The 27,495-nt window shown below is 34.5% G+C and overlaps 1 protein-coding gene across 1 annotated transcript in view; it reads right to left on the minus strand.

The window, feature by feature from the left end:
* Window positions 1-27,495, minus strand: part of CAMKMT (calmodulin-lysine N-methyltransferase) — a 382,410-nt gene that overhangs the window by 344,446 nt on the left and 10,469 nt on the right. Inside the window, exon 3 of the mRNA XM_080813115.1 lies at window positions 19,698-19,762. Coding sequence (XP_080669241.1) covers window positions 19,698-19,762 — 65 coding nt within the window. The remainder of the gene's footprint in view (window positions 1-19,697; window positions 19,763-27,495) is intronic.

A 27,495-nucleotide genomic window follows, 5' to 3' on the forward strand; every position in this document is an offset into this window, starting at 1 on the left:
TGTTTCAGACTGAGGATGAAGCACAGAGAAAGCTTCTGCTCTCAGGAGCTTTCTTTCAGCAGAGGGACCCAGCTGATAAAGAAATAAGAATGTAGTAACAGGCAACAATAAATGCTATGAATAAAATAATTAACATAAAGTGATAAAGATTTGAGAAATGTGGGTACAACAGATAGGGTAATTAGGGATGGCCTCTCTGAGAAGGTGAAAACTTGAGTCTTAAATGATGAAATGGTGCCACCCACCAGAAAAACTGAGAAAAGACACAATGAACAGAAACTGAAGATTCTCAAGGAAGGAAATGTAGTGTGTTTGAGGAATAAAAGATACTCATCTGTATGACCACAGATAAATTATCAAAATCAGGATCCATGATCTTAACATTTTGGAAAAGTACAGTCCATTTAACTTTGTAAAATGTCCCCCCAGTTTGATTTTCCTCATGATTTGTGATTTTTGGCAGGAATACCACAGAAGCAATGCTGTGTTCTATGTGAGGCACATGATGTTAATTTTTATTACTTGGTTAAGGTTTTCCTTTAAGCTTTTCCTACTATAAAGCTAATTATATTCATGTTGTATTTATCAAGTAGTGTTTTGTGGAGATGTTTTGAGATTAAGTTAATATCTTATTCCCCATCAAATATTCACTTAATTGTTTTAGCATCCACTGATAATTCATGTCTTACTTGGCTATTACGATGATAGTTACCAAATGGTAATTTTCCAATTCCATCATTCTTTCCAGATCAGTGGTTGTCAAATGAGGATGGGGTGCAATTTTTGCCTCCTCATTGCAATTTGGCAGTGCCTGAAGACATTTTTGTGTTTCACAACTAGAGGTTGGGGGTAGGAGGGATGCTACTATCTAGTAGGTAGAGGTCAAGGATAATGCTAAAACATCCTACAATACACAGGATAGCTCCTCTCCCACTCAAAAGAATTCTTTTGCCCAAAATGTGATTAGTGCCAAGGTTCTAGATTATTAAATGACATGGAGAATTCTCTTTTCTCTCTCATTTATATATTTACTAATATTAGTATGGAATCAGGGAGTCCTGGTTTACTGAAAGGGTTACAATATTTATTTTGATACTCAAATTGTCTCAAAATGGGTCAGTGGTAACCCTTCAAACCTGTTAATGTGTTCTTCGGGCATGTGTCACTTACTGTTTGAGGACTTCTTACTTTATGACGTAAAATGCCCAGTGCTAGCAGTCAGCCATTTCTTCAAAGATCCCTGATTCTTTTTAGTGGAGAATATTTAAAAACCAAGGTCTGAGTGCCAGATGTGTTCATTGCTATCATACCCAGACACAGGCAGGAAACACACACACTCACACCCACACTCATACACACTCCTACCTACCTACCTAGCAAAGCAATGAGACCATGTTCCTACCTCTAACTCAACACCACAGTTTGTTTTAACCTTCCCCCTTTCCATGTTTGTAATTCCCTTTGTTGACATTGAGAAACTTAGCTCCCATTATCCTCAATATATTTGCTTAACTCCATTCCTTGATGATAATCAATTTCTCAGCTATAAAGCAGAAAACTTAACCCTAGATGTACCTACCCACTACTCTCTTACCTCCCAGTCTCTACCCATATTTGAACCTAAACCTTGACTCCAACAAAAGGGAAGGGAAAAATGGGTAGGAAGAAAGGCTAGTAAGAAAGTCTGGCCCCAAATATGCCACTTATACCTCTGCTCCTACTACTAGTTAAAAACTTGACCCCAAAGGTGGATAAGGAGAAAAATGAGCTAGATTCCTTTTTTTTTTTTTTTTAAGATTCTATTTCTTTATTGTCAGAGAAAGAGAAAGAGCACGCACAAGCAGGTGGAGCTGCAGGCAGAGGGAGAAGCAGGCTCCCCACTGAGCAAAAAGCCCAATGCAGGACTCGATCCCAGGACCTTGGGATCCTGACCTGAGCCAAAGGCAGACGTTTAACCACTGAGCCACCCAGGCACCCCATGAGCCAGATTCTAAAACAAGTGTAATATATCCCATGTAGGTACAAGTGCTGCCTATACCTAGTATATGGGGAGAATTTTATGCTTCTCAAAATGAAAAACATTAAGCTGGCCTTTATATAACATATATGACATAAAATTTGTATGTATAATTGTATATATAATATAAATGATTTATAGTTTATAATAAAAATGGTGTTAAATTGCTTAAAAGAGCCTGCTGTGAAACAAAGCCAGATAATTAACTTAAAAAATATGGTCAAATTAGTGTGCTATTTCAAAAAGGTATGTGAGAAACTTCTGGAAAAATTTGTTCCACAGATCATAATATAAAATCAGTGTTCTTCAGTTAAGTATATAGAAATGATAAATAATAGCATAGGGATAAAATCATAATTTTATGGAAAAATTATGTCACAAAGAGATGTGACATTAAAGAGAAACTCAATGGTGACAATTCTAAAATAATATATGTAGGTTGAGACTATCTGTAAGCATTTAAATGGTTATACCTCTTATAATAAATGAAACTAATTATAATCCCAAACTCACCATTTACTAGAGAACAATTTAAACAATGGATTCTATGTAAGTTTCCCTTTTATATAATGACAAATTTTTTTAAAGACTTAACTAAATTTAATTCTTAAAAGACAAGATGACAAAAAAGTGTTTGGCTAGGAACTTTCAGTGCAATGCTCTAATTAAAAGCAGGAAATATAATTAGAGGCATACTAAATCATAAAGCAAAATGTCCAATTATCAAGAGAAACTTAAATTCTATTACTGCTTAGTATCCTTCTAATACATTTCTTTTTGCCTAAGTTAGCCAGAGTCAGGGTTTTTTTGCTAGCAATCAAAGAAGCTTAAGGGATATAACTAGGTACCCTAGTTCTAAGTTAAATGTGACCTCTTGAAAATGGGACATCTTTATTTATGAAATTTTTATTTATGAATTTATGAATATTTATGAAATGGATTAGTTCAAAGCCATAACAAAAAAAGATTTAATTTTAGGCACAGTCAGATGGGGGAGATAGGAAGGTGAGGGGCTATTGAATTAATATAGAGAAGGCCAACGTCTTCTAATTATCACCAGGTAATTTCTGTTGGAAGTTTGGGAATAGAATCAGCATTCGATATATATTGCATATACATGAGTATCAAATTAGTTATTTTTCTTTCTGAAGGCAAACTGTGATCTAATGCATCATTTAGTTTCCTATGTACATTACTTTTCACTTTTAAAACTTAAAAAATTTGTTTTTATTATCACATGTGAACTGAAACCTGGTTTGAAAATGTTTTATTTTTATAATTATCTTAAAAATCTTTACTACATTTCCCCCAAAAGTAATACACACTTGAAACAAATCAAACAATACAAAGAATAATAGAGAAAAGGTTAATTCTTTCTTCTACCTCATCCCCTCAAGTCCCATGTTCCTAAAATAACCAATATTGATAATTTGCTATATATGCTTTCAGAGCTTTTGGAATATTACCACAGTTTCTTTTTATAAAAATGAAATGACATTACACACATTAGTCAGCGCACTTAAGAATACCTCTCGGACATCCCTCCAGAGTATATAGCATATAATTCAATTCATCCTTTTAAATCACTGAATCATAATCCATTGTATAGATATAATATAATTTAATCCAATAATTCCATTAGTGATGGTAACAGACTCATCAGACTATTTCCAATCCAAGTAATGCTATAATCAGCATCCATGTGCATGTGTCCTGATGTACTAGAAGACAGATATCAAAAAGTGGGATTGCTAGGTCAAAATGAATAAAAAATGATACTTCATTTAAAAAAAAAACCTTGTATATGTAAAAGGTTTTATATACACAAAAATAAAGAGAATAGGAAATAATGAACTCCCATTTACCCATCATTCAACTTTAACAGTTGCCAAATTTTAACGTTCTGTTTTTCCCCTTATCTGTGAAATTTAAACAGGTCCCATTTAAAAAGTTTTGTCTCCATGAATGGCTCTGAAGTTTATTAAAATCCTTTCTGGAACACATAGTAACTACCAACATTTGTATCTTCTTTAATACCATACATAACAACTTAAAAAAAAGTCACCCATAATATTCACTTCCTCCCTCTACTAAGCTCTTTGCAATGGAGAAACAGCAGAATCAAAGCATCTAAGATAGTAGGAAAGACACTACGAAAGATCATCCTAAAAGCATAAAAAGACCTTGAAAAGGAAAATATCAGGCAGACATAGAGGTATATTAAGTGACAGAGGCAACAAAGAGAGAGAAAGGAGTAACATTAAGTAGATTTTTAAAAGCTAGCATTAGCTGGTAGGGAAAGTACTTAAGGGATTGCTGGTGGTCTGAGTGGGAAATTTAAGCAAAGAAAGAACAATTCATGAGGAACAGTACATGCTATTTGAATGTATTTTAGAACTAGCTGCTTAAAATATATTGCACTGATCATCAGAAAGCTAGGAGAATAGCCACTTAGTGCTCAGCCAGCAAAAGATATTTGGAGGGTAAAACATCACCAATGTGTAACAAAATAACATTTATTTCTCTTCAAATATAAGTAACACCCCAACTAAAGAAGAACAATATGAAATGAGTGTATATGTACACATATATGCAGAAGGGATACTACACCTAAATATGTTCCTCGAAAAATAGCATATAAAGAAATTTTAAAATGCACTAGCGACAAGGGCTATTTAAAGGAATCCTAAAGTAAATTATTTTGTACAGTGAACATTTTGTTAAAAAATTATATCCTAATTTATTTAAAGTGTGGTTTCCCCTTTTTAGAACATTAAAATTCCCTAATGCACAAAGCATTTATTGATTGTTCACTATGCGCCAGGCATTGTACATACAGAATAAAACAACACTCCTGCTCTCTAGGAGCTTACAATCTAGTGAGTGATTTAGGCACAACTAGAATACAATGTGATATGCTTTAATGGTACATTTTCTCATTTAAGTCTGCAGGTAACACAAGAAGGACCACCATACTGTAGCTTAGGAAAGGAAAGGATTTATACAGCAAGTGGCTTATGAGTTGAATCTTGAAGGCTGAAGAGTAATTCAGAAACGAGGGAGAAAAGAATTTCTAGAACTTGTGCAATGCTTGGTGATTCATCTCAATACATTTAAACTGGAAATATTTTTCCAGCGTAGATTTGACAAGAACCGTATGTGGTCTACTGACATGAAGTTTTAAAAATTTTATTCCATTGTAAGCTGTTACAGCATTTATATGCGATTGATGTGTGTGTGCATGTGTGCATGTGTATATGTGTTAATGATGGAGGTTAAAGACGTCAGTGAGAATCCACATACTAGCTTCCATGCCCTTCCTAACACCCCACCTACAACAAAACAAGTAGATTTGAAAATAAAACAAGGGTTCATAAATGCATGAGAGAATGACAGCAAGAAGCTGAATCCTTAATCAGCACGAGAAAAGCCATTTTCATCTCTGTGAATTGAGTTAAGAATGGGCTAAATACAGGATCTATTGGAAATGTATTTCCAAAGCAGTTAGACCTTGAAATCTTATCTCCCACTCCAGACAACTGGGCAACTACCTCTAACTCTCCTCCATCCTTTCAGATAATATCCAGTCTAGTCTCCAAAGAGTATAAATACTTTTAAAGTAAAAGAGTCCTGGACTGGACAGGATTAGCACAGTAGGGGGAGGGTAGTTGGTAGCAGGGGAAGAGTAAGGTAAAATATTTTTTAAAAGGGAGACTGAGTAATTGAATGTTGAGACTCTTCTTCCACCCAGCTCCTAACATGTTAGCTGCTAAGGTGTACACACTCACCAAGGCAGTGGACTCAAAAGTGTTCTCTGGGAAACAGACCAGCCTAAAAGAAACACCTAAACATATGGACATGAAGGATTCCCTAAGAAACTGCCAAATCATCCCACAGTGAAACCCATAATCAACAAGCTAGGCTATCACAGTAGTACTCAATTAGTTAGTTGTGCAGCATACAACTCTTAAAGATCACCAGATATTTGATGAAGGCCTCTATCATAAAAGAGAGAGGCCAAAGAAACTAAATGAAAAAAGTATCTTGAAGGAGACAGAGACAATAAAAAGGAAAAAGAAAAAAAAAACTTCCAATAATATATTTAAGCAATCAAGAAATACAGAAAGAATGCAGGGGTAGAAAGGGGGGAGACAACTAAGAAAAAAAGGTCATTAAAAAAGTATAAAAATTAGAAATGAAAAATTTAACAGGAAGGTTGAAAGATACAGTTATAGAAATAAACTTCAGAGTAAAGAAAAATGATTAAAATATATAAACATAAGATGAAAAGATAATTTTGAGAACCTGTCCAGGAAATGGAAGGTCCAGAAAGACATCAGCGAAAACAGAAGGAAATCATTAAAGAAATAATTCAAGAAAATTTCCCAGAATTGAAAAAATATGACTTTCTAAACTGAACGTCTCCACCAAATGTTCCACACAATGTTTAAAAACAGAGCCACACCAAGGTATATCTTAAAAATTTAAAATGCTGAAAATAGGAGAAGATTCTGTCAAATACCAGAGAGAACAGATTTCATAAAAAGATAATTAGAATAGCATTAAACGTCCCAAATGCAACACTTGAAGCTGCAACACACTGCTGTGTTTGTGAAAAAGAAACTATTTTAAATTCTATCATTTTATTTTATTTTTTAAGAGATTTTATTTATTTATTTGACAGAGAGACAGCAAGAAAGGGAACACAAGAAGCGGGGAGGTGGGAGAAGGAGAAGCAGGCTTCCCACCAAGCAGGGAGCCCAATGTGGGGCTTGATCCCAGGACTCCAGGCGCAAGTTGAGCCAAAGGCAGACGCTTAACGACTGAGCCACTGAGGTACCCCAAGTTCTATTATTTTATATACAACGAAAGTATCAGAAGGTCTCAAAAAAATTACTTCGCTTACTTTCTCAGGAAGCTAATGGAGTTCCTAATCCTCAAAATGATGGCGTAAACAAAAAGGAAGTCATGGGATTTGGGAAATGAGAGCCAACAAAAAAGAGAGGTGAAGAGAATCCCCAGGATGATAGCAAAGGAAGATTTCAGGATGAAAGGTTATTTACTATTACTATTACTAAAGAGGAGACCAAGTCAGAAGGCATAAAAAAAGACTTCTTAAATGTGAAGTGGATCATGTACAGATGGATGATTTTAAATGAAAATATATTAAGCTTTAAAAATATATGAATATTTTGTGTCCTGAGACAATACATTCGACCATTAGATTTATTTACATTTAGCATAATTAGAGTAAGTCAAGCCATATCTTGCCAATATTCTAAAAATCATCAGGCTCAATTCTTCATTGATGAAGCAATGTAGCTCTTTTAAGTTATGTTAAAAAGATGTTTGCTGGTGAGATTTAAGACATAATTCACAGATCATCCAAGTACCTGGATGCATCAGACACTGAGATATGTATCCATATTTTAATACACAGTAGTTTCTTCAACATGTAGAGAAGAATGTTTTATTCCTTTGTGGTAGTTCAAAGTTGAAAAATCATTTGTGAATTGAAAATGCAGGACAGCACATAATAGGCCCTTAATAAAAACACTTGTTGAGATTGTTCCTTCTTTTCCAATCTATAAATAAGAAAAGGCAGGTGAAGACAGAGTTAACTATATATTTACATATATACAGACATACACATTTACACACACAACATACATTCACAAATATTCAAAATTCCTCCTATGGGTCTACATTAATTTCCAATTTCATTTTTTACCATATTTCACAATTTTAATTCAAATGGTTAAGTTTCAAAAATATGTTTTCTTAAAGGTACTGGCTGCTGACAAATATTATAAATAGTATCAGCTTATTTTTTATTAAATAGAACAACAAAAGTACTTTATAATAGCTGTTGCCATTCTTGGAAAGTATGGGCAAAAAATATTTCCCCAAAATGAATGATTAACCTATTGAATTAAAAAAAGGCTTCTCTCCATCACTGGAATAAAAGGCACAGCATAATACAGTCCATGATACTGTAATAGTGTTGCATGGTGACAGATGGTAGCTAGACTTGCTGCGAGTACAGCATAATGTATAAACCTGTGACATCACTACTTTGTACACCTGAAACTACTGTAACATTGTATGTCAACTAAACTCAAAATAATTAATTTTTGAAAAAGGCCTATTGGAAAAGAATTTACAAGTATTTAATAAACTCTGATAAACAGGATAACTAATCAGAATTGACTCTTCCTAAGTAGATAAATAAACAATCTGAAAAATATACAAAGATGACTTTATGTTCTCCAAATGTATAATACATAACAGAGGTTGCAAATTCACATGTCCATGGGTGGAGTGGTAAGGGTCCAACATGGAGAATGTGCTCAGACCCAGATAATAATAACCATGTGCTCTGAGACTCAGACAGCTAGATCATTATGTTTCTCTAAGAGAAAATTCTACGTGAATGTTCCTATTTTCAAGTCTTGGGAGTAATTCATTTTTTTCATTTAGCTAATTTTTTTCATTACCTAATTAAAATAGTTATGTGTTCTGAATTCAACTGCTAGAGTTTGTGGGGCTTGTAGTAGATGTCCTCTAACAGTAAGACCCAGATTTAAGGCAGAACAGTATATCAAACACAAATACACTTGTCTAGAACAGATGGATTCATGCAGATATGACTAAGGATTCAAATGATTCAATGCATACTTGTTGAATACCACTTGAGTCAGACCTTATACAAGTCGCTATGGTGGAATAAAGAAGTATGACTGGATATAAGTAATTAATGTAAGCTTCCAGTCTTCTAAAAATGGGTATATAATTTATCATCCAAACCAGGACATTCTTGGGAGTGGAAAAAGCTGTGTTAATAATTAGGCTAAGAAAGACAGGTGTAAACTGGGACCATGCCAGACAAACCAGGCTGTACAGTCATCCAACCTAAGAGGAACTGGTCTGGTTCAGTTGCCTCCCCTCTGCCCACCCCAGGCTCACACTGTCCAAGGAGGATCCTGTCTTGTCGGGCTAACTCTTCAGTACTATGACAAAGAATTAGAGAGAAATGGGGTAAAAAGGAAGACAAGAGCTGTCTTTTGATAGAAAGCATTAAAATTGTTTTCTAAGATTTGTTGTGTATTTAAGAACTGCAGAACCAGGAGCAATGTGAGATGGTAGCAGATGAGTAAGGGAAAAAAAGAAAAGAAAAATTGCTAATGAATGCAAGTTGCTTTCATGTCATTTAATCGAGAGAGGTAAAACACTCAAGTGATTTGAAAAATCCTTCTGTTGCACAGACTTAAGACTAACATCCTATAAGACTGAACCAGAGAGGATATGATTTTATGAATATTACAGAAGTATAAGACATTATCCCTGGAATCTGAGGGGGAGAGGTAAATTCTCTTTTGGGAGGAAAAAGATTAACAAAGAATACTGTATAATACAAAATAGAGTGCTAAAGTGAAAAAGATGAGATACATATGCATAAACATTAAATTTATTCAATCACCCACTATTTTGTCCACATCAAGCATTCAGAGAGTAGCATAACACACACAGGCCATACAAGTGCCCCATATCCATAATTCCCTTTGGAAAGGCTGGCCACAAGCCAAACAATTTTGCTACAAGAAAATTCTTTTGGCCAAGCTTTTTATGTGACTTATGTTTATGTTAAGCAATTCTTAAATATCACTATAGCCTTAAGCTTGTGAAATTTGAGTACCTCAGAGAAGGGGCTATGTAAAAACAAAAATCACTGGTACTACTGTATTATTGTGCAAAAAAAGCAACATTTCTCAAAAAGAAAAAAAAAAGAAAGAAAGAAAAGAAAACCCTGATATAAAACAAAACCCACATTAGGTTTCAGACTATTAAAAGAAAATGCATTCTTTGCCCCATCCTCACTCCCCAAATCCCCACTCCATTAGATTGTCAACTACCTCTCAGGCACCCTGCAGAGCCCATTTCCAGTGACCTTTAATCAGTCTCCTCTGAGACACAATCCACTGGACAGAATTCTTTTCCATTTGCCAAAGTTATTTTCTAGCACTCCAAGTTACCACTTTTAGTTCCAATTCCCACAGTGAACTTTTAAAATTCATTTCTTGCCACTTTGGGGAAATGCTACCTTCAAGAACTATAGAATAGCTTATATAAGTGTAAAACCCTACTAAATATTAATTTTTAAGCAAATTATCTTTGAGTATCGGTTTCCTCATCCCTTGAAAAGCTAAGAAGACTAAATGGGAATAATATTCACAAAATTCCTGATAAATCCTATGGGGGGGGGCAAAAAAATGGGAGCTCTTTAAAAGAAGATGGGGAAAAAAAGTACTACTCAGTATTTGCTCAGGGAGGGAAGGAAAAAAGATCTATTTGGCATATATCTCTTCTGCTAAAACTTGGAGGCACCTAAATGAGGAACATTCCTTCAACTACTTAAAAGAGAAAAAAACTAGCACATTTATGGCAAAGATAAGAACTACATTCCAGTGTTACTCCTTTGTTAATCTTTTTACAGCGTAATATATGTGATGAATCTAGAACGGATTATAGGGTTTATTTCACTCTTTTTCCATGATAGCAGTACCTCCTATTATCAAAGTGAATCATCCCCACTCTTTGATTCTTTATTTCAAACGAAAAATTTTTAGTATAGCTGACACACAATGTTTAATTACCTTCTGGTATACAACAGTGATTCAACATGTTTCTATGTTATGCTATGCTAACTACACATGCAGCTCCCATCTGTTACCACACAACATTATTACAATATCATTGACTACTTTCCCTATAATTGGAAGCCTGTATTTCCGATGCCCCTTTACCCCATTTGCCCATTTGCCATCTCCTTCCCTCTGACAACCACCAATCTATTCTTCGATTCATAGGTCTGATTCTGCTTTTTGTTTGTTCATTGATTTGTTTTGTTTTTTAGATTCATGTGAGTGAAATCATATGTTGTCTTTCCAAGTCTGACTTATTTCACTTAGTATAATACCCTCCAGTTCCATCCATGCTGTCACAAATGACATCTTTTTTATGGCTGCATAATATTCCATTGTGTAGATATATCACATCTCCCTTATAAATTTGTGTATCAGTGGGCACAGGTTGCTTCCATATCTTGGCTACTATAAATAATGCCACAGTAAACACAGGGGTGCATATAGCTTTTCAAATTAGCATTTTCATTTTCTTTGGGTAAATACTGAGTAGTAGAATTATTGGATCATATGGTATTTCTATTTTAAATTTTTTAGGAACTTCCATGCTGTTTTGCACAGTGGCTACACCAGTTTATGTTCCCACCAAAGCACAAGGATTCCTTTATCTCCACATTCTTGTAAACACTTGTTATTTTCTTGCCTTTTTGACTGTAGCCATTTTGACAAGCATAAGGTATTATCTAGTAGTTTTGATTTACATTTCCTTGATGATTAGTGATGTAGAGCATCTTTTCATGTACCTATGGCCATCTGTATGTCTTCTTTGGAAAAATGTCTATTCAGGTCCTCTGCCCAATTTTCAATCAAGTAAAAATTTTAACAGTGAACTAAAATAAGAGGTCTTCTAAAAATTCCTTCCCTGGTAAATAGTAATAACAAATGAGTAGGACTCTATTTATGACTTGGGGCCCTCCTTACCCAGTATTGTGTCAAAAGAGAAAACTGCCCTGACAAGACTATGGAGCTAGGAATTCAGGTAGCTGGAGATACATGGCTAGGAAAACTACCACATAGAAACCTAGCCTACCCTCCAGAAATCTTTTCTAACCTTCTCCAGAAGTCTTTCTCATAAAGACTACAAACCACATATACATTGTGATTCTCAAAAAGGTCAAAGTGCTGGGCACCTGGGTGGCTCAGTCAGGTAGGCTTCTGCCTACAGCTCAGGTCATGATCCCAGGGTCCTGGGATCGAATTCCACATTGGGCTCCCTGCTCAATGGGGAATCTTCTTCTCCCTCTCCCTTTGTACCCACCCTGACTTGTGCCCTCTCTCTCTCAAATAAATAAAATCTTAAAAAAAAAAAAAAAAGAAGGGCAAAGTGCCAAAGCCAGTGCCAGTGATGCATACCACCAGCTCCCCACTGACAGAGGCCCACGACAGTCTCAGGGCCACTGACCATCACACATGTGTAAAAACTGTATAATGCACTGAAACTTAAAATTTATTTTTTAATGTAACTTATAAATTATCTATGCCCAAGCCCAATATTCTGTCACTGACTGAGGTTTTGAGCCTCTTTGTACTCCCCAACCTAATATGGGGCTAGAATGATTTGATCTCCGATTTCTTATCTCAAAAGAGTATTGGGAGACTAATACATTGACATCTAACATGGTCTGAGCTCCTTGGAGAAACATGCTATTTTGAACAAAATATTTTATATTTTTTTCACTGGTAAAATGAATTGCTCCCTTTTTTTCCCCACAGAGCTGTCCTTAGCTATTTGAGATTTTATCACAGCTTTCACTCAAAAAAATTAATACTCAATTTGGAAGTTAAAGGGTATCTACTTTTTTTTCAAAATGAAAAGAACATTGCTTATTCCAGTTATAAAACCAACATGTGCCATAAAAAAATCAAATGATACTGGAAAGTATAAAGGAGAAAGTAATAATCATCCATAACCCCAATGCCCCAACATAACATGATGAACATTAAGATATAGTTCTATGCATGTATCTATGTACACACATACTTAATGAGTATCTATGTATTTCACAGAAATAAGATCATATTCCTTAAAGTGATTTTTTAACCTAATATGATTTAGAGATCATGAACAGTTATATACTACATTTCCATAGATTATCCATGATCAACTAGTCATCTAAAATTAAAGATTGATGTTTTTTTCCAGATGTCCTTTGTGCTATAATGAATTCATTTACATTCCATCTTTCTATAATGGTTTCATTCGTTTTTAGGAAAGCAATTATTAGTCAAAATGATATGGGTACTTAAATTTATGAAAAATATTTATGAAAATTTACGAAAAAATATTTATGAAAATATCACCTCTAAAAGTGAAATCATTTACTCTCCAAACAGTAGTTGAAAAGACCCATTTCCCTATATTCACTGATTATTGCCTATCTTCTCTCATCTTTGCCTTTTTGATGAACTAAAATGATATCTCACTGTTTTAATTGCATTTAATTACTTCATTCCTAGTAAAATAATCATTTGATGTGTTTGTGGAGCATACGTGTTTCTTTTGTGAAATAATTTGTCCTAATTTTTGTCTATGTTTTGTCTTTTTCTTATAGATTTGCAGTGTGGTTTTTCTATTGTTCTGTGAGAGCTCTTTATTCAATAAAGAAAATACATCTTTGTCTGTATATACATCACAAATAATAATCAGTTTGTCATTTGTCTTTTAATTTTTTTGATGCTTTTTAGTCTTTATTCAGTCAATATATTAACCTTTAAATTCATGGGGTTTGGGTCACACTTGGACCTTATTTTAATATTATAAAATTATTCCTCTGAAATATCTATGAGTGAGGATTTTTTTTTTAAAGAATTTATTTATTTATTTGACAGACAGAGATCACAAGTAGGCAGAGAGGCAGACAGAGAGGGAAAAGCAGGCTCCCTGCTGAGCATCAAGAGCCCGATGTGGGGCTCGATCCCAGGACTCTGGGATCATGACCTGAGCCGAAGGCAGAGCCTTTAACCCACTGAGCCACCCAGGTGCCCCTATGAGTGAGGATTTCTACTTAAATATTTAATCCAACTTAAATTTATGTTGGTACATAACACAAAGGCAAGATTCAGCTTTGGGTTTTTTTTCCTAAATTCCTTTTTTTTTTTTTTTTTGAAGATTTTATTTATTTATTTGATAGAGAGACACAGCAAGAGAGGGAACATAAGCAGGGGGAGGGGAGAGGGAAAAGCAGGCTTCCCGCCGAACCGGAAGCCCGATGCGGGGCTTGATCCCAGAATCCTGGGATCAGGACCCAAGCCAAAGGCAGATACTTAATGACTGAGCCACCCAGGCGCCCCATATTTTTTCTAAATTTCTAACCAATGGCTCTAGACACCATTTATTGAAGAATCCATCCTTTCCTCTCTTACTGAAATTCCATCTTCTTCATATGATAAATCACATATATTTATGTCTTTCTGAACTCTCAGTTCTAAAACACTGCTTTATGTGTGTATTTCTGCTACTGACACTCACTGTTTTAGTTAAGCAGTTTTGCACCATGTTTTCACATAACCAAATAATGTAAAAATATTAAGGACGGCACACAGTAAAAATATTTCCTATCTTGTGTTATTTTCCAGTATCAAATATATTGAAAAGGCTCAAGAATAATAAATGAGACAAATGATATTAATTCCAATACACACATAATTTAGACAGACACACATAATTTAGACATTACCTAATATTATGTTCACCGTACTGTAAGTTATTTTTTCTTATTCAATTGTAATAAGGAGTTAAGATTTGTTCAAAGACTGGCCTAGATCTAGTAAATGGCAGAACTAAAACCTAAACTTCATATTCCATGATCCTTCCATGAACCACTAAGTTAAAAATAGAGCAATTATCTATAAAAGCCTAAATTTCTCATTTTTAATCAAAGTACCTTACCAAGTAGATATTCGATATATACACATGTATATCTACATACACAGGGATACGCATATATGTATTATACACCTACACACGTACATACACACATGCATGTGCATGCAAACACACACTTTTACTTGAATGAGGAAAATATTTCTAAATCTAAGCTGATATACCTGAAGCTTTTGATATTCCACCAAATTCAGCTTAACTATGTAACACAAAAACAATGAAACAAAAACTAAAATTCTGGACTATATTTCCTGAGAGACGGTTACCGTCTCTTGGTTTCCCAAATGCAGTTAAAATACATAAGATCCTTATGTAATAACTATTATTAAACAAAAAGAGATCCATTTTGGATACATCACAAAACAGATCCCACTATCAGACACTAGGAAGGATCTAGAAGGAGGAGACTGTAGCTGTGTGCATTAGAAGTCCAGGTAGGCCCTGGGATTCACTGGCAGGAAAAGAATTACCACTGTCACATGTGAGAGTATATAAGGCAGAGGGTCTACAAACTTCTCCAGGAGACTATGAGATACCAACCACCATGTCATTTAGCCCAGCCAGGAGAAAAAAAACTTTTTTCAAAGAATGGCAGAAGGGGTCTTACCAATACATTCCCCAAATTTAAGCTGTAATGTTAGCCAGGGATCCTGATTCATACTAGGTTACTACAATGATACATTATTATTGACTCCCTATCCTTGAAAGGCTTATACATATTATATTGCATATACTATGTACAATAAATTGTGTAAAAAGTACCACATCAGGGCGCCTGGGTGGCTCAGTGGGTTAAAGCCTCTGCCTTCGGCTCAGGTCATGATCCCAGGGTCCTGGGATCGAGCCCCGCATCGGGATCTCTGCTCAGCAGGGAGCCTGCTTCCTCCTCTCTCTCTGCCTACCTCTCTGTCTACTTGTGATCTCTGTTTGTCAAATAAATAAATAAAATCTTAAAAAAAAAAAAAAAGTACCACATCATCTGCTCAAGCTGTCAAAGGAAGGATGATGAGCTAAAAAGAGTCCAAATGAAGCTATTAGAATTCCAAGCACCAATGAGATTTTACAAATACCAAACAGTTATATTATATACTGTAACAACCAAATTTAAATCAACTAAGCCTTGGAGAGAATCCTATTTTTAAAGATTTTTTTTAATGTATTTATTTGACAGAGAGAGATCACAAGTAGGCAGAGAGGCAGGCAGAGAAAGAGGGGAAGCAGGTTCCCTGCCGAGCAGAGAGCCCGATGCGGGGCTTGATCCCAGGACCCTGGGATCATGACCCGAGCCGAAGGCAGAGGCTTAACCCACTGAGCCACCCAGGCGCCCCGAGAATCCTATTATTAACACATTCATTTCAGTAGAGGAAAGAGATGACTTTGGAGAAGGAGAAAGTGGGTTTGGAAGGGACCATAGTGGGGCTTCTTTGATTAGAGGTCAGGGACTTCCTGGAAAGGAGACTGTGCCCACAGGGAAAACAAAAGCAAGCGATCTGCCCTGGTACTTGCAGAGTACTCCCTTGCTACCCAGAGTATTTGAGTGATCTGTTATGTGAAACACAGAAGCAGCCAGCACTTCTTTGAGTTGAAGGATGCCATCCTATAATTCTCCCTAGCAGGATGGCATCTCTCTCCAGGCATGATGAATCAATAGCAGACATAACCTCTCAGAGAGTAGCTTTGATATTTGAAAAGGAAGTACATTCTAAAGTAGCAGAACCCAAAGAATGAAATATGCATACCTACTCCTAAAAAGAGGTAAGCAAAAAGAGAGCCTGGCTTTCAAAATAATGTGTCTTCCATAACAGCAAATATATTCTATGGAGCAGTGAATCATTATGCCAAAATGATTGTATGAGATTCATTTTTAATTTCTTCCTATAACATTCGAAGGAATTCACACTCTGAAAGAATAGTTCAAAAATACAGAACACTTTACAGGTCATACATTTAAAAACACAAAATGCTTCTAAATAAAAAGGGTAAATATTAAAAAAAATTTCTTTTCCAATATATCAGGAAATAAGAAACTACCTAGAAGTTTCACTTATTACTGAAAATTAAAGGTATTTCCATATCTTTTTGGTTAGAAAACAAATTCAGGAAGTAAGACTGAACCTCTTATCTTTAAAATTTTACAATGAATAAAATCATTACTTGGTTTTAACAATTAGCTTAAAATTGAGATGAATGGTTCTATTAAACCATTATTGGTTTATTGGTTATTGGTTTATTATTTTATTGGTTAGTATTATTGGTTTATTATTTTATTGGTTAGTAATAATGGTTCTATTTTGTGTGTGTGTGCACATATGTGTGTGTTTTGTACATATACACATATCAGGTTTTTATAACTATATAATATTTCAGTTATTTTTTTCCTATTATCAGGACGTTTTATTAACCTGGGGACTATTCCTAAAACAAATGAACAATTCCATCTATTGGTTCTCTCATAGTATTAGAAACTTTTTCCTCATTTAAATATCTTTCAGTGTACCATCAGTGTACTACCATGTGGTGATTTAGGAATAGATATTCTTATATAGAACTCTTGCTATCAAGATTAAGAAGACCAAAAGTATTCCTTTTTTAAGGCCCAGAAGTATTAAAGTTAAACTGATATTTAAAACAAAAGACAACAAAATTAACTCAAAAATAACTCAGGAAAATCTACTTTTTGTATTGATGAATTGCTGATGTATTAAATATATGAGAAATAAATCAAATGGAAATTTTTAAGCACACATCTTCATATGTTTACATGATGAAAACTTACCATTATTTTTCAAGTTATTTATTCCAATTATATTGGGCTGTGAGACAGAATTATGATTGTAGTGCCCTCTGCTGGGATTTCTAGTCACAGACTCAACCTAATATCACTATTAGTGTAAAATCAAACATTTGAGGGGTCAAGCAATAAATCACTTTTTCAGTCACTGATCACTTTAAAGCCTTGGCAAAGGTTATGTAAAAGTTATAATCAACATTTATGCTATGTAACAGGATTTTGCCAATTTATCATTAAGTGAAATATCAGTATAGATTTTTCTTTTAAAATAGCAATAATGTAAAATTACACCAAACAACATGTTTTAATAGGTCTTATTTTTGTCACTACTTATATCACTTGGCAATATACTCAGCTTTTTGATGCAACATTTGTGACAAGACATTTTAATAAATTACTATTTTGGTAATCAGATCTATTTTTTCCTGCTTTGTTAGTTCAATCAAAATAGCTTATTTTAAAACATGAGAACAACCCTTAATAATATTATCTTCTCTATTAGAAAAAGATGGAAGGACATTTTAGAGGTACTCATCACCAGTAATAGCTTCCATTTATTGTCAACTATGAGGAATATAGTATATGTTATACACTTGCTATATATTTTATCCAATTCTAAGAGACAATATAAATTGATATAAACTGACATAATATAAAAGGGCCAAGATGAATTTCAGAGCCAAGATTCAAATATAGATGGGTCTCATTCTAAAGACTCAAATCTTTACATCAAACAAAACAACATCAGTGAAAAAATACTTTTGCATGCAATTTCTCCATTTGTCAGTGCAACAACGGGGGTGGATGAGGGTGGTGTGGAACAAGTTGATGAGAAAAAATGTCAGAGAAGGACAAGATAGATAGTTATTCATGTATAAAACAATAGCATAGACCTTTAGGAATGTGTTTTTATTATACATAATGCTGCCAGCTAGTGGACCTATTCATACTGAGCCACTGGGAACAATGCTTGATTTTTACATCAATGAATCAAAAATTCTACATTTAACATTCTAGGATCATGTTCCTAAATTATACATGCATAAGCCTGACTTAATGTTATTTCATCTTACCCTAGAACTAAAGGAGAATGTCTCCTCGATCACCATTAGCCCTAATCCCCAATAAAATGAGATATGCCTAAGTGGGAAAGAATTCAGCAAGTGCCAACATGTGGAAACTAAAAGGCACACTTGTCACTATCTATGAAAAAGAAACCCATATTATTTAAATATTTTTGGGCAATTTGGGGATACTTATAGATTCTTCAGTGACAAAATCTATAACTATTTTTATATACTATCAAAAGCTTGTCATATATGGGCATAAAAACAAAATTACTGCCTGAGTATTGCTGAATATTATTCTAAGGAGATCTAAAATTAGAGGGCATCTGATAAAGTAGTACTGTTAGCAAAGTATGTTATTTATTTTAGTTCATAGAATAGTTACAGCTATGAAATTACCTTTGAGAAAAAAAGTATGACTAATTTTTACATTTAAAAAGGTCATATTAAAAAATAGAATAAAAATAAAAAGACCATACTACAATGATAATTCACTCTCTTAAGAAAAATATCTTATGCAACACACATGAAGAAATACACAGCTCTGATCATCGTATATTGTTTAACACAGGGATATAAAGATATTCTTGGCTGATTTCTTTCATCATATAACATGATAATTATTTAAATGATTCTCTCAATGGAGAAATCTATCACGACAATCAGAAGCTTAGATGAAAGGACAACGTATTCTATAATATAATATGCCACAAAACAAAAACCTTCTGGCACTGTATTAACAGTAAGGAAAACAAATGTTCTGGTTTTATTCCATAGTGAAAAAGAGAAGCAGAAAATGGAAAAGAAAGTACCCAAAACAGCAAAGAAGAAAGAGACAGCCCATCTGTTGAATTAACTGAGAAGGTCAAAATGGAAACAAGAAACAAAAGGGTAGTACTAGAGAGTCCAGTGTTCCTTCTGACCTACATTCTGTCACACACACACATGCACCCACATACACACTCACACACACACAAATGCAAAGTATAAAAATAGCCTTCTCCCACTTTGTAGGTGCATCTTATATGACACTTATCTCACAGCTAAAAACCATGAGTTTATATTACACACACACACACACACATACACACACATGCACACACATCACTATAATAAATATATACTAATTTTATGTTAATTAAAACATATACTATATATATAATTAAAATATACACTAAGTATAAATTCACTTTTTAGAACAATAAAAGTATTTCCAAAAAGGGAACATATAACTTACAAACATTTCCTGTATTGTCAAAGCTGGTAAGAACATCTTCAACATTCAGAGATCCATTATTATGCCTAGAAAAGAATAAAGCATTTTCTTTAATTATTCTGAAATATTAACAATTATTACATTTTCAGAAAGGTGAAACTGTGTATTGTGATATACCCACCCAAGACTTATAAACTCTTCCCTGTTGTATTTTCAAAATATTTTCTGCCCACTAGAGGGAGAAGGAAAAGAAATAACAGAATACATTTCTCAGATTTTCAATATGATGATACTCTTGATGATTAATATATGTTTTAAAGTATTAGTAAATAATTTTTATTGTTGTTTTAGCTATATAAAGGTGAGGTAGATTATTAAAGACAACAAAACAAAACCTTACCTTTGAGAATCTCAGAAGAAAAATTAATCATCAACCTCCAGCCAAACTCAAAAATAAATAGATTTCCTCTGTACCAGACCAACAAATTCAGAATTTTTAAAGAACTAACCAACCTTCAAGTCTGCACAATCCACAATTAGAAAGTTCTAAATGTCAGGGGGCAAATTGTTTTGTATCTTTTTCAACTAACCTTAATTCCACTCTCTTTAATTCTGATCTCTATTCACTTGACAGCTCCTGAAATATCTAATTTGACTACTGATATTTTAGTACTGATATTTTAATACTGATATTTAATATTTTAATACTGATATTTTAATATTTTAATAATTACTGATAATTTTAATAAAATACTGATATTTTAATAATTTAATAATGTTATTCTTCAGATACAAATGGGCCCAAATGTCAGTAGGTCATAGGGTTTGAGATACTTTTCCAGTGGTGATTTTAAAAAATAAATAAATAAATCAGAGGCACCTGGGGGGCTCAGTTAGTTAGCATCACACAGACCTAGTTCTTCGATACAGTGACTAAGTGAGATTGTAAGAAGTTAATGTGCAATCATTACTGGCCAAATGAGCATTGGGTTCATCAGTATCCTAATCTAGGAAAACAAAGTTAACAATGTGTTATCAATAATACAAGATGCTGCATAGAGATGAGGTTATGTAACCTATCATGGAAAACTACAGTATACATGTGAGGAACAAGTGTGAAAAAAGGATGAAGTATTTAGTATCTAAAATGCAAGATGGAGCTATTAAAATGATCAGCAATGTGGCACAGAACTCAAAAATCTTTTTCATAAATATAAAAGCAATATATAGCTCCTTCAAGAGAAAAAACAATGCTCCTAATCCTATCATGCAGAGATAACCATTATTAATATTTTGGAGCATAGCCTTCAAATTTACTCCATTCTCATAATAACTGAAAGCACATTGTCCACAGTCTTGCAATTTGTGTTTTAAGATATTATAAACAGTTTCCCACATCACCATATCCTCCTGCAATATGAATTTAATGGCTGCCAAGCAGATGAATGAATGACTGTACCATAACTTACTGAACCAATGTCTTATGTTGGATTTTAGTTTGTGTCCAATTTTGTACTACTTATACTGAGAATCCTTGCAGAAATATCACTGAACCTATTTCTCATTACTGCCTTACAATAAATTCCTAAAAGTTTCTCAATTCAGGGTGAAATAAACATTTGAAATTAAATATATATTATGAAAAATGTTAAATATTTCTAAAAAACAGAAACTGGGATAAATAAAGTGAAATGTATATTTAAAAGTTAAAAAGCATTCTTAAAAATAAAAAGTGGATTTCTCAAGAGTTACCACTGAAGCAGAACTTGTCTATTCTTGAAAACATCATCTCTTGAAGCCAAAAAAGAGAGTGAGCCTATGACATTTCTAAATGGGGTAGGAAGTAGGGAAAGTATAAAACTAACCCTATACCTCTAAGTAACTTACAAAAATGAAAATTATTTCTCTATGAAGTCTAGAATTCCTAAAAGAAGGCACCTCATGAAAGAACGTCAGCAATCATTGTCTTCAATAGCATAAGAATTAATGCTAACTATAGGAAAACTCATGCACACAATGTGGTAAAGATCCAGTTTGATTATTTCAAGTTCCTTTCATTTGTCCTAAACTCAAGGACTATTTTTTGTTCACTGAGTCATCTACTTTATTGTGTCAAATCTGTAAGATCTTGCTACCCCTAATTTTTCAGCGGTTTTCCTAGGTCCTGCTTGGACAATGTGGTTAGACAGAAAAGTATTTACAAGGAAAGGACCCTGAAACTTCAATCTTAGCATTATACTGGCAATTAATGTTATATAACAGTGACAATTTTTTGCCAACATATCAAGGAATAAAAAGTTCTCTCTACCTTTCTCCTAAACTCTAAAGCTTTAACTTATTTCCCAAGCCCTTAATAACAATAGCATCATAAATGTTCTCACCACAAAAAAGAAATGGTAACTATGTGACACGATAGTGGTGTTAGCTAATGTTCTGGTAATAATCATTTGGTAATATATAAGTGTATCAAATCAACACATAATACACTTAAAATTTACACAACATTATACATCAATTATATCTCAATAAAGCTGGGGAAAAAATTACCAATAGCCAGTTTCTTCTCAAAGCCAACCTGGTTTTTTTGTCACAAGCACTTTAAGCTAGCCTAGAATTGAGGACTTTGAGTTTTTCCCAAGAATGGACTATAAAGTAAGGAGGACAATGAGCAAGTCACTGGGGAAGATAATTATGTGAAGAGGGGGGGAAAAGCTAATAGAGGAAGAGTCTGAAGTCTAAAGACATCAAGAGGTTGGAACTAGAGGTTAAAAATAAGTGAGAGTTAAATATGCTATCAAAAGCGCGCGCACACACACACACACACACACACAAAACTAGATAAGCTAAATGTCATGAAAATTAAAAACTTTTGTTCATCAAAGGACACTATGATTAAAGTGAAAAGACAACCCACAGAATGGGAGAAAATATGTGCAAATCACTGGGTCTAGTGTCCAGAATAGATAAAGAGTTCTCATGATTCAACAACAAAAGGATGACCCAATTAAAAATGGGCAAGGCATTTGAACAGATAGTTGTCCAAAGATGATACACAAATAGCCAATGAGCACAAGAAAGTCTGGACATCATTAATCATCACAGAACTGCAAATCAAAACCACAGTGAGATATCACTTCATACTCACTAGAATGGCTAAAATAAAAAAATAATAATAAAGTTAAAATAACAAGTGCTGGTAAGCATGGAGAAAAATTGAAACCCTCATATACTCCTGGTAGGAATGCAAAAATGGTGCAACCATTGTGGAAAACAATTTGGCCATTCTTCAAAATGTTAAATAAAGATTTACTACATGACCCAGCAATTTCACCCTTAGGTACATACCTAAGAGAATTAAAAACTTGTACAGTCACAAAAACTTACATATGAATGTTCACAGTAGCATTATTCATAATAGCCAAGAAGTGGAAACAACCCAAATGTCCATCAACTAATAAATGGATAAACAAAATGTGGTATTATCCATATAACAAAATATTATTCAGCCATAAAAAAGGAATGAAATAACAATATATACTATAACCCAGATGAATCAAAAACATTACTCTAAGTGAAAGAAGCCAGACATAAAAGTCCATATATTATCTATTTATATGGAATGTTCAAATTAGGCAAATCCATACAGACAGAAAGTAGATTAGTGGTTGACAAGGTTTGTGGGGTGGGAGGAGGATGGAGAATCACTACGAATGAGAATGGGATTCCTTTATGGGGTGATAAAATCTCTGGAATTAGGCAGTGGTGATGACTGTACAACATTATGAATATACTAAAAACCATTGAATTTGGGACGCCTGGGTTGCTCAGTTGGTTAAGCAGCTGCCTTCAGCTCAGGTCATGACCCCAGGGTCCCAGGATCGAGTCCCGCATCGGGCTCCTTGCTCAGTGGGGAGCCTGCTTCTCCCTCTGCTCTGCCTGCAGCTCCCTCTGCTTGCACTCTCTCTCTCTCTGACAAACAAATAAATAAAAACAAGTTTTAAAAAAACATTGAATTTCAGTTTAAAATGGTTAATTACATTGGTGAATTTTATGTTATATGAATTTTATCTTGATTAAAAAGAAAACTGCCCCCCCCAAAAAAAGAAAGGAAAAGACAGAGAGTAAACGGGCCCTCAAAGAAAGAAGAGAGGTTTTCAGAAGGAAGAGGCTTGAAAAACTTGGTTCTAGATGCAACATGCTTCAGAGGTCTTTCAAAAATAAATGGCTAAAGAGTGAAGTAAGTCAGACAAAGACAAATACCATATGATTTCACATGCAAGTGAAAGCCCATTAAAGGATGGACATCATTAGTCATCAGGGGACTGCAAATGAAAACTGAATGAACAAAACAAAAACAGACTCATGGATGTAGGAACAAACTCTTGCTTATAGAGGAGAGGTAAAGGGCATGAACATTCTCAGTTATCAGGGCGCCTGGGTGGCTCTGTCAGTTAAGCGTCTGACTCTTGATTTAGATTCAGGTCATGATCTCAGGATCATGAGATCGAGAGCCCTGCATCAGGTTTTGAGCTTAGCATGGAGTCTGCTTCAGATTCTCTCCTTCTCCCTCTGTCCCTCCCCCACTCACATGCTCTCAATAAATGAATAAATAAATAAATAAATAAAATCTTTAAGAAAAAGAACAAACTTCCAATTATAAAATATAAATAAGTCATGAGGATGTAATGTGCTGCATAGGGAATATAGTTAATAATGTAATAACTCTGGATGGTGATAGATAGTAACTAGATTTATCAGGGAAATCATTTCATAATGTATAAAAATGTCAAATCATTATGATGTACATCTGAAGCTAATAGGAGAGAGAAAGACAGTTACGTGCATACATATATTGTAAGCAAAGTACATAACCAGTCATGATTGGAGTTTAAAACAAGCTAAAAACCTAAGTTATATTAGCACTTATCTATGATTTAAGTTCTATGAAAACATGACTCAATGGATTAGTCTTTTAATTTTCTGCATACACTGGATCATATCTGAAATGTTCTATAAAGTTCCCTCTAAAATATAAAATAAAATGCGAGAGAACAAAAACTGTTTTAATACTCACCTCTGTTATTAATATCACTACTAACATAAAACTATACTTTTTTCTTTTTTAAAGTAGGCTCCATGCAGAGCTTGAGTCATGAGATTTACCTGAGATTACCCTGAAGATCAAGACCTGATCTGAGATCAAGAGTCAAACGTTTAACCAACCAAGCCACCCAGACACCCCAAAACTATCCTTTTAAATATAAATTCAGTATTCATATTTGTCTCAGATGCCAGCCTTGCCAAACTTAAAATGGGCACCTATGATATACCACATATGTAATGATAATCTGCCAAACATCTAATTTCGTAAGCATACGATTCCCATCACTAGTTCTCATTCATGAGCACTCAGAGTACATACTCAATTCAGTGGGATGAAGCTTTTATGTTTTCCTTTCCGTAGAGAAGCAATACATGACCACACCACAGAGCATATGTTGTACTAGAAAGATGCACCACAGTCAAAGACAAAGTCATTCCTGATGTCTTGTCCATTCTAAGTTCCCAGGACAAGCCAAAAGTTAAAAGCTCTAGGCTTCTAATTCAGCAATTACCATGGCAACAGTAGTCTTATTGAAAGAAAGGAGGAGAGTTCAGACCTCTCAGTTTTTTCTACAACTGTGACATATACACATTCATAAATTAATAACCCGGGCACTTATCTGATTCCAATTATAATGTATTTAAACCTTCCAAAATATGCAAAGTCCTACTGCACTGAAATTGAGTTGAAATCTGGAGAGTGGGAAACAATTTCTAGCATTGATAGAGTAAACTCTGTTTATAACAAAACAGTAAAACAAATTGCAGATTATAAGACAGTATGATGGGGGGGCATAGCTTTTAATATAAACATCTCCTGGATGTTCTCTATACAAACATCTATCTAATTATAGGAACTTCTTCTATGAGGTTCTAGAAGTACCAGAAAGACAAAAAGACTTTACCAAGGAATAAAGTAGGAGTCATACCTTGGATTTTAATTTCCTAACTTTCAATACTTTACTTAGAAACAAAGAGTCAACTAGCCTCAGATAAACAGAAAAGAAAACACACCCTGAGGATTTTGTCTAACTTTTACCTTGTCCAGACTTTTGCCTCTGGTGAAAAGTCACTAAGGGAAATTCTCCATTCCTTCATTTTATTTCTCTATTCCCACTCACCTACTTCTCTTTGCTATTCCTTCCTTTTATGTATCATCATACAAGGCTGACAAAAAATAGTGGTCCAAGTTTTATTTTAGGCCACTGCTTATATACCTTTCAATAATATATACAAAATCAACTACTTTGAATTCACAAATATCTAGTTATTTACCCTATTAGGATACTTATTTCAAACCTAATAAAACTTTTAAAGAGACAGAAATTAATACACAGTGAAAATTTTAAGGGCAAAACCACAAGCACCAGTAAGTTTTGTTTTGTTTTTTTTAGATTTATTTATTTATTTGACAGAGATCACAAGTAGGCAGAGAGGCAGGCAGAGAGGAAGCAAGCTCCCTGCTGAGCAGAGAGCCTGATGTGGGGCTCAATCCCAGGACCCTGGGATCATGACCTGAGCCGAAGGCAGAGGCTTTAACCCACTGAGCCATCCAGGTGCCCCAGCACTGATAAGTATTAATCACTACATGCACCATCCCTGTTGAATCGGAGCAGGTGATGTCAGATGATAAGAACTGAGAAAGTGAAAATGGGGTTTATTTTATACTCTGTGCGGATCAAAACATCTCAAATGCTCTGCCGTTTACGAGAACCCAGAAGCAGAGCTGTCGTCATATAACACATATTGACCACGGTTCCTCTAGAGAATGTAATGGTTCTTCAGAGCCACTGCCCTGCACCTTCCCTCTCTGGATATTTTCTAGTGCCTTTGCCCTCACCTGAAATGACTTCTCACTTTCCCTCAGAAGTTCCAACTACTTGCAGATCCAGCTTAAATTCCTGCCCCTCGAGGACTTCAGAAAATCACTCTTACCTCTAAACTCCTAATTTGTACGAAGTCTCCTACTCCTTTGGAAATTAGTTATGCACTGCCTAATGAGAGCTCTGAGAATGGATGCTTACCTTTCCTTCTTATTTAATATTTTTATTATTTAACTTTTCACATTTTTAAAACCCTTAAGGGGGTGTCTGGGTGGCTCAGTTGGTTAAGCGGCTGCCTTCAGCTCAGGTCATGATCCCAGGGTCCTGGGATGGAGCCCCACATCAGGCTCCCTGCTAAGTGGAGAGCCTGATTCTCCCTCCCCCTCTGCCTGTCACTCTGCCTACTTGTGCTCTCTCTCTCTCTGTCAAATAAATATATAAATCTTTAGAAAAAACAAAAAATTTAAAAATTCCTTGAGGATAATATGTCTTACTTTTCTTTTCATTCACCTATATAGAAGGTGCCATTAAATATTTATTGATTTAAATTTATTTAAAACTATTCACCACTTTTTTTTCAATCATTCCTTAGTGCTGATTTAACAAACTTTAAAAAATGTAGATGAAAATAATGGTACCCCATTCCAAAACTACCTTCTAAACCACTACCTTTAGCTGCTGCAAATAATTTTTTTAAACTTCAGAATGCTCACAATTCAAACAATGTTGAAGAAGATACAGGTAGCTAAAGAAATGTCATGGAAGCAGGCTGAGAGAAGAGTTGATAGGAGATATTAAAGGAACAAGAATCGAGATCCATGTTGGGCAGATAACAGAAAACAAGGGTGGTAAAAGAAATCAAGGTGACAAAATTGGCAATGGAATGGAATGAA

The sequence above is a fragment of the Martes martes genome (genome assembly GCF_963455335.1).
Source record: "Martes martes genome assembly, chromosome: 9".
NCBI classification, from domain to species: domain Eukaryota; kingdom Metazoa; phylum Chordata; class Mammalia; order Carnivora; family Mustelidae; genus Martes; species Martes martes.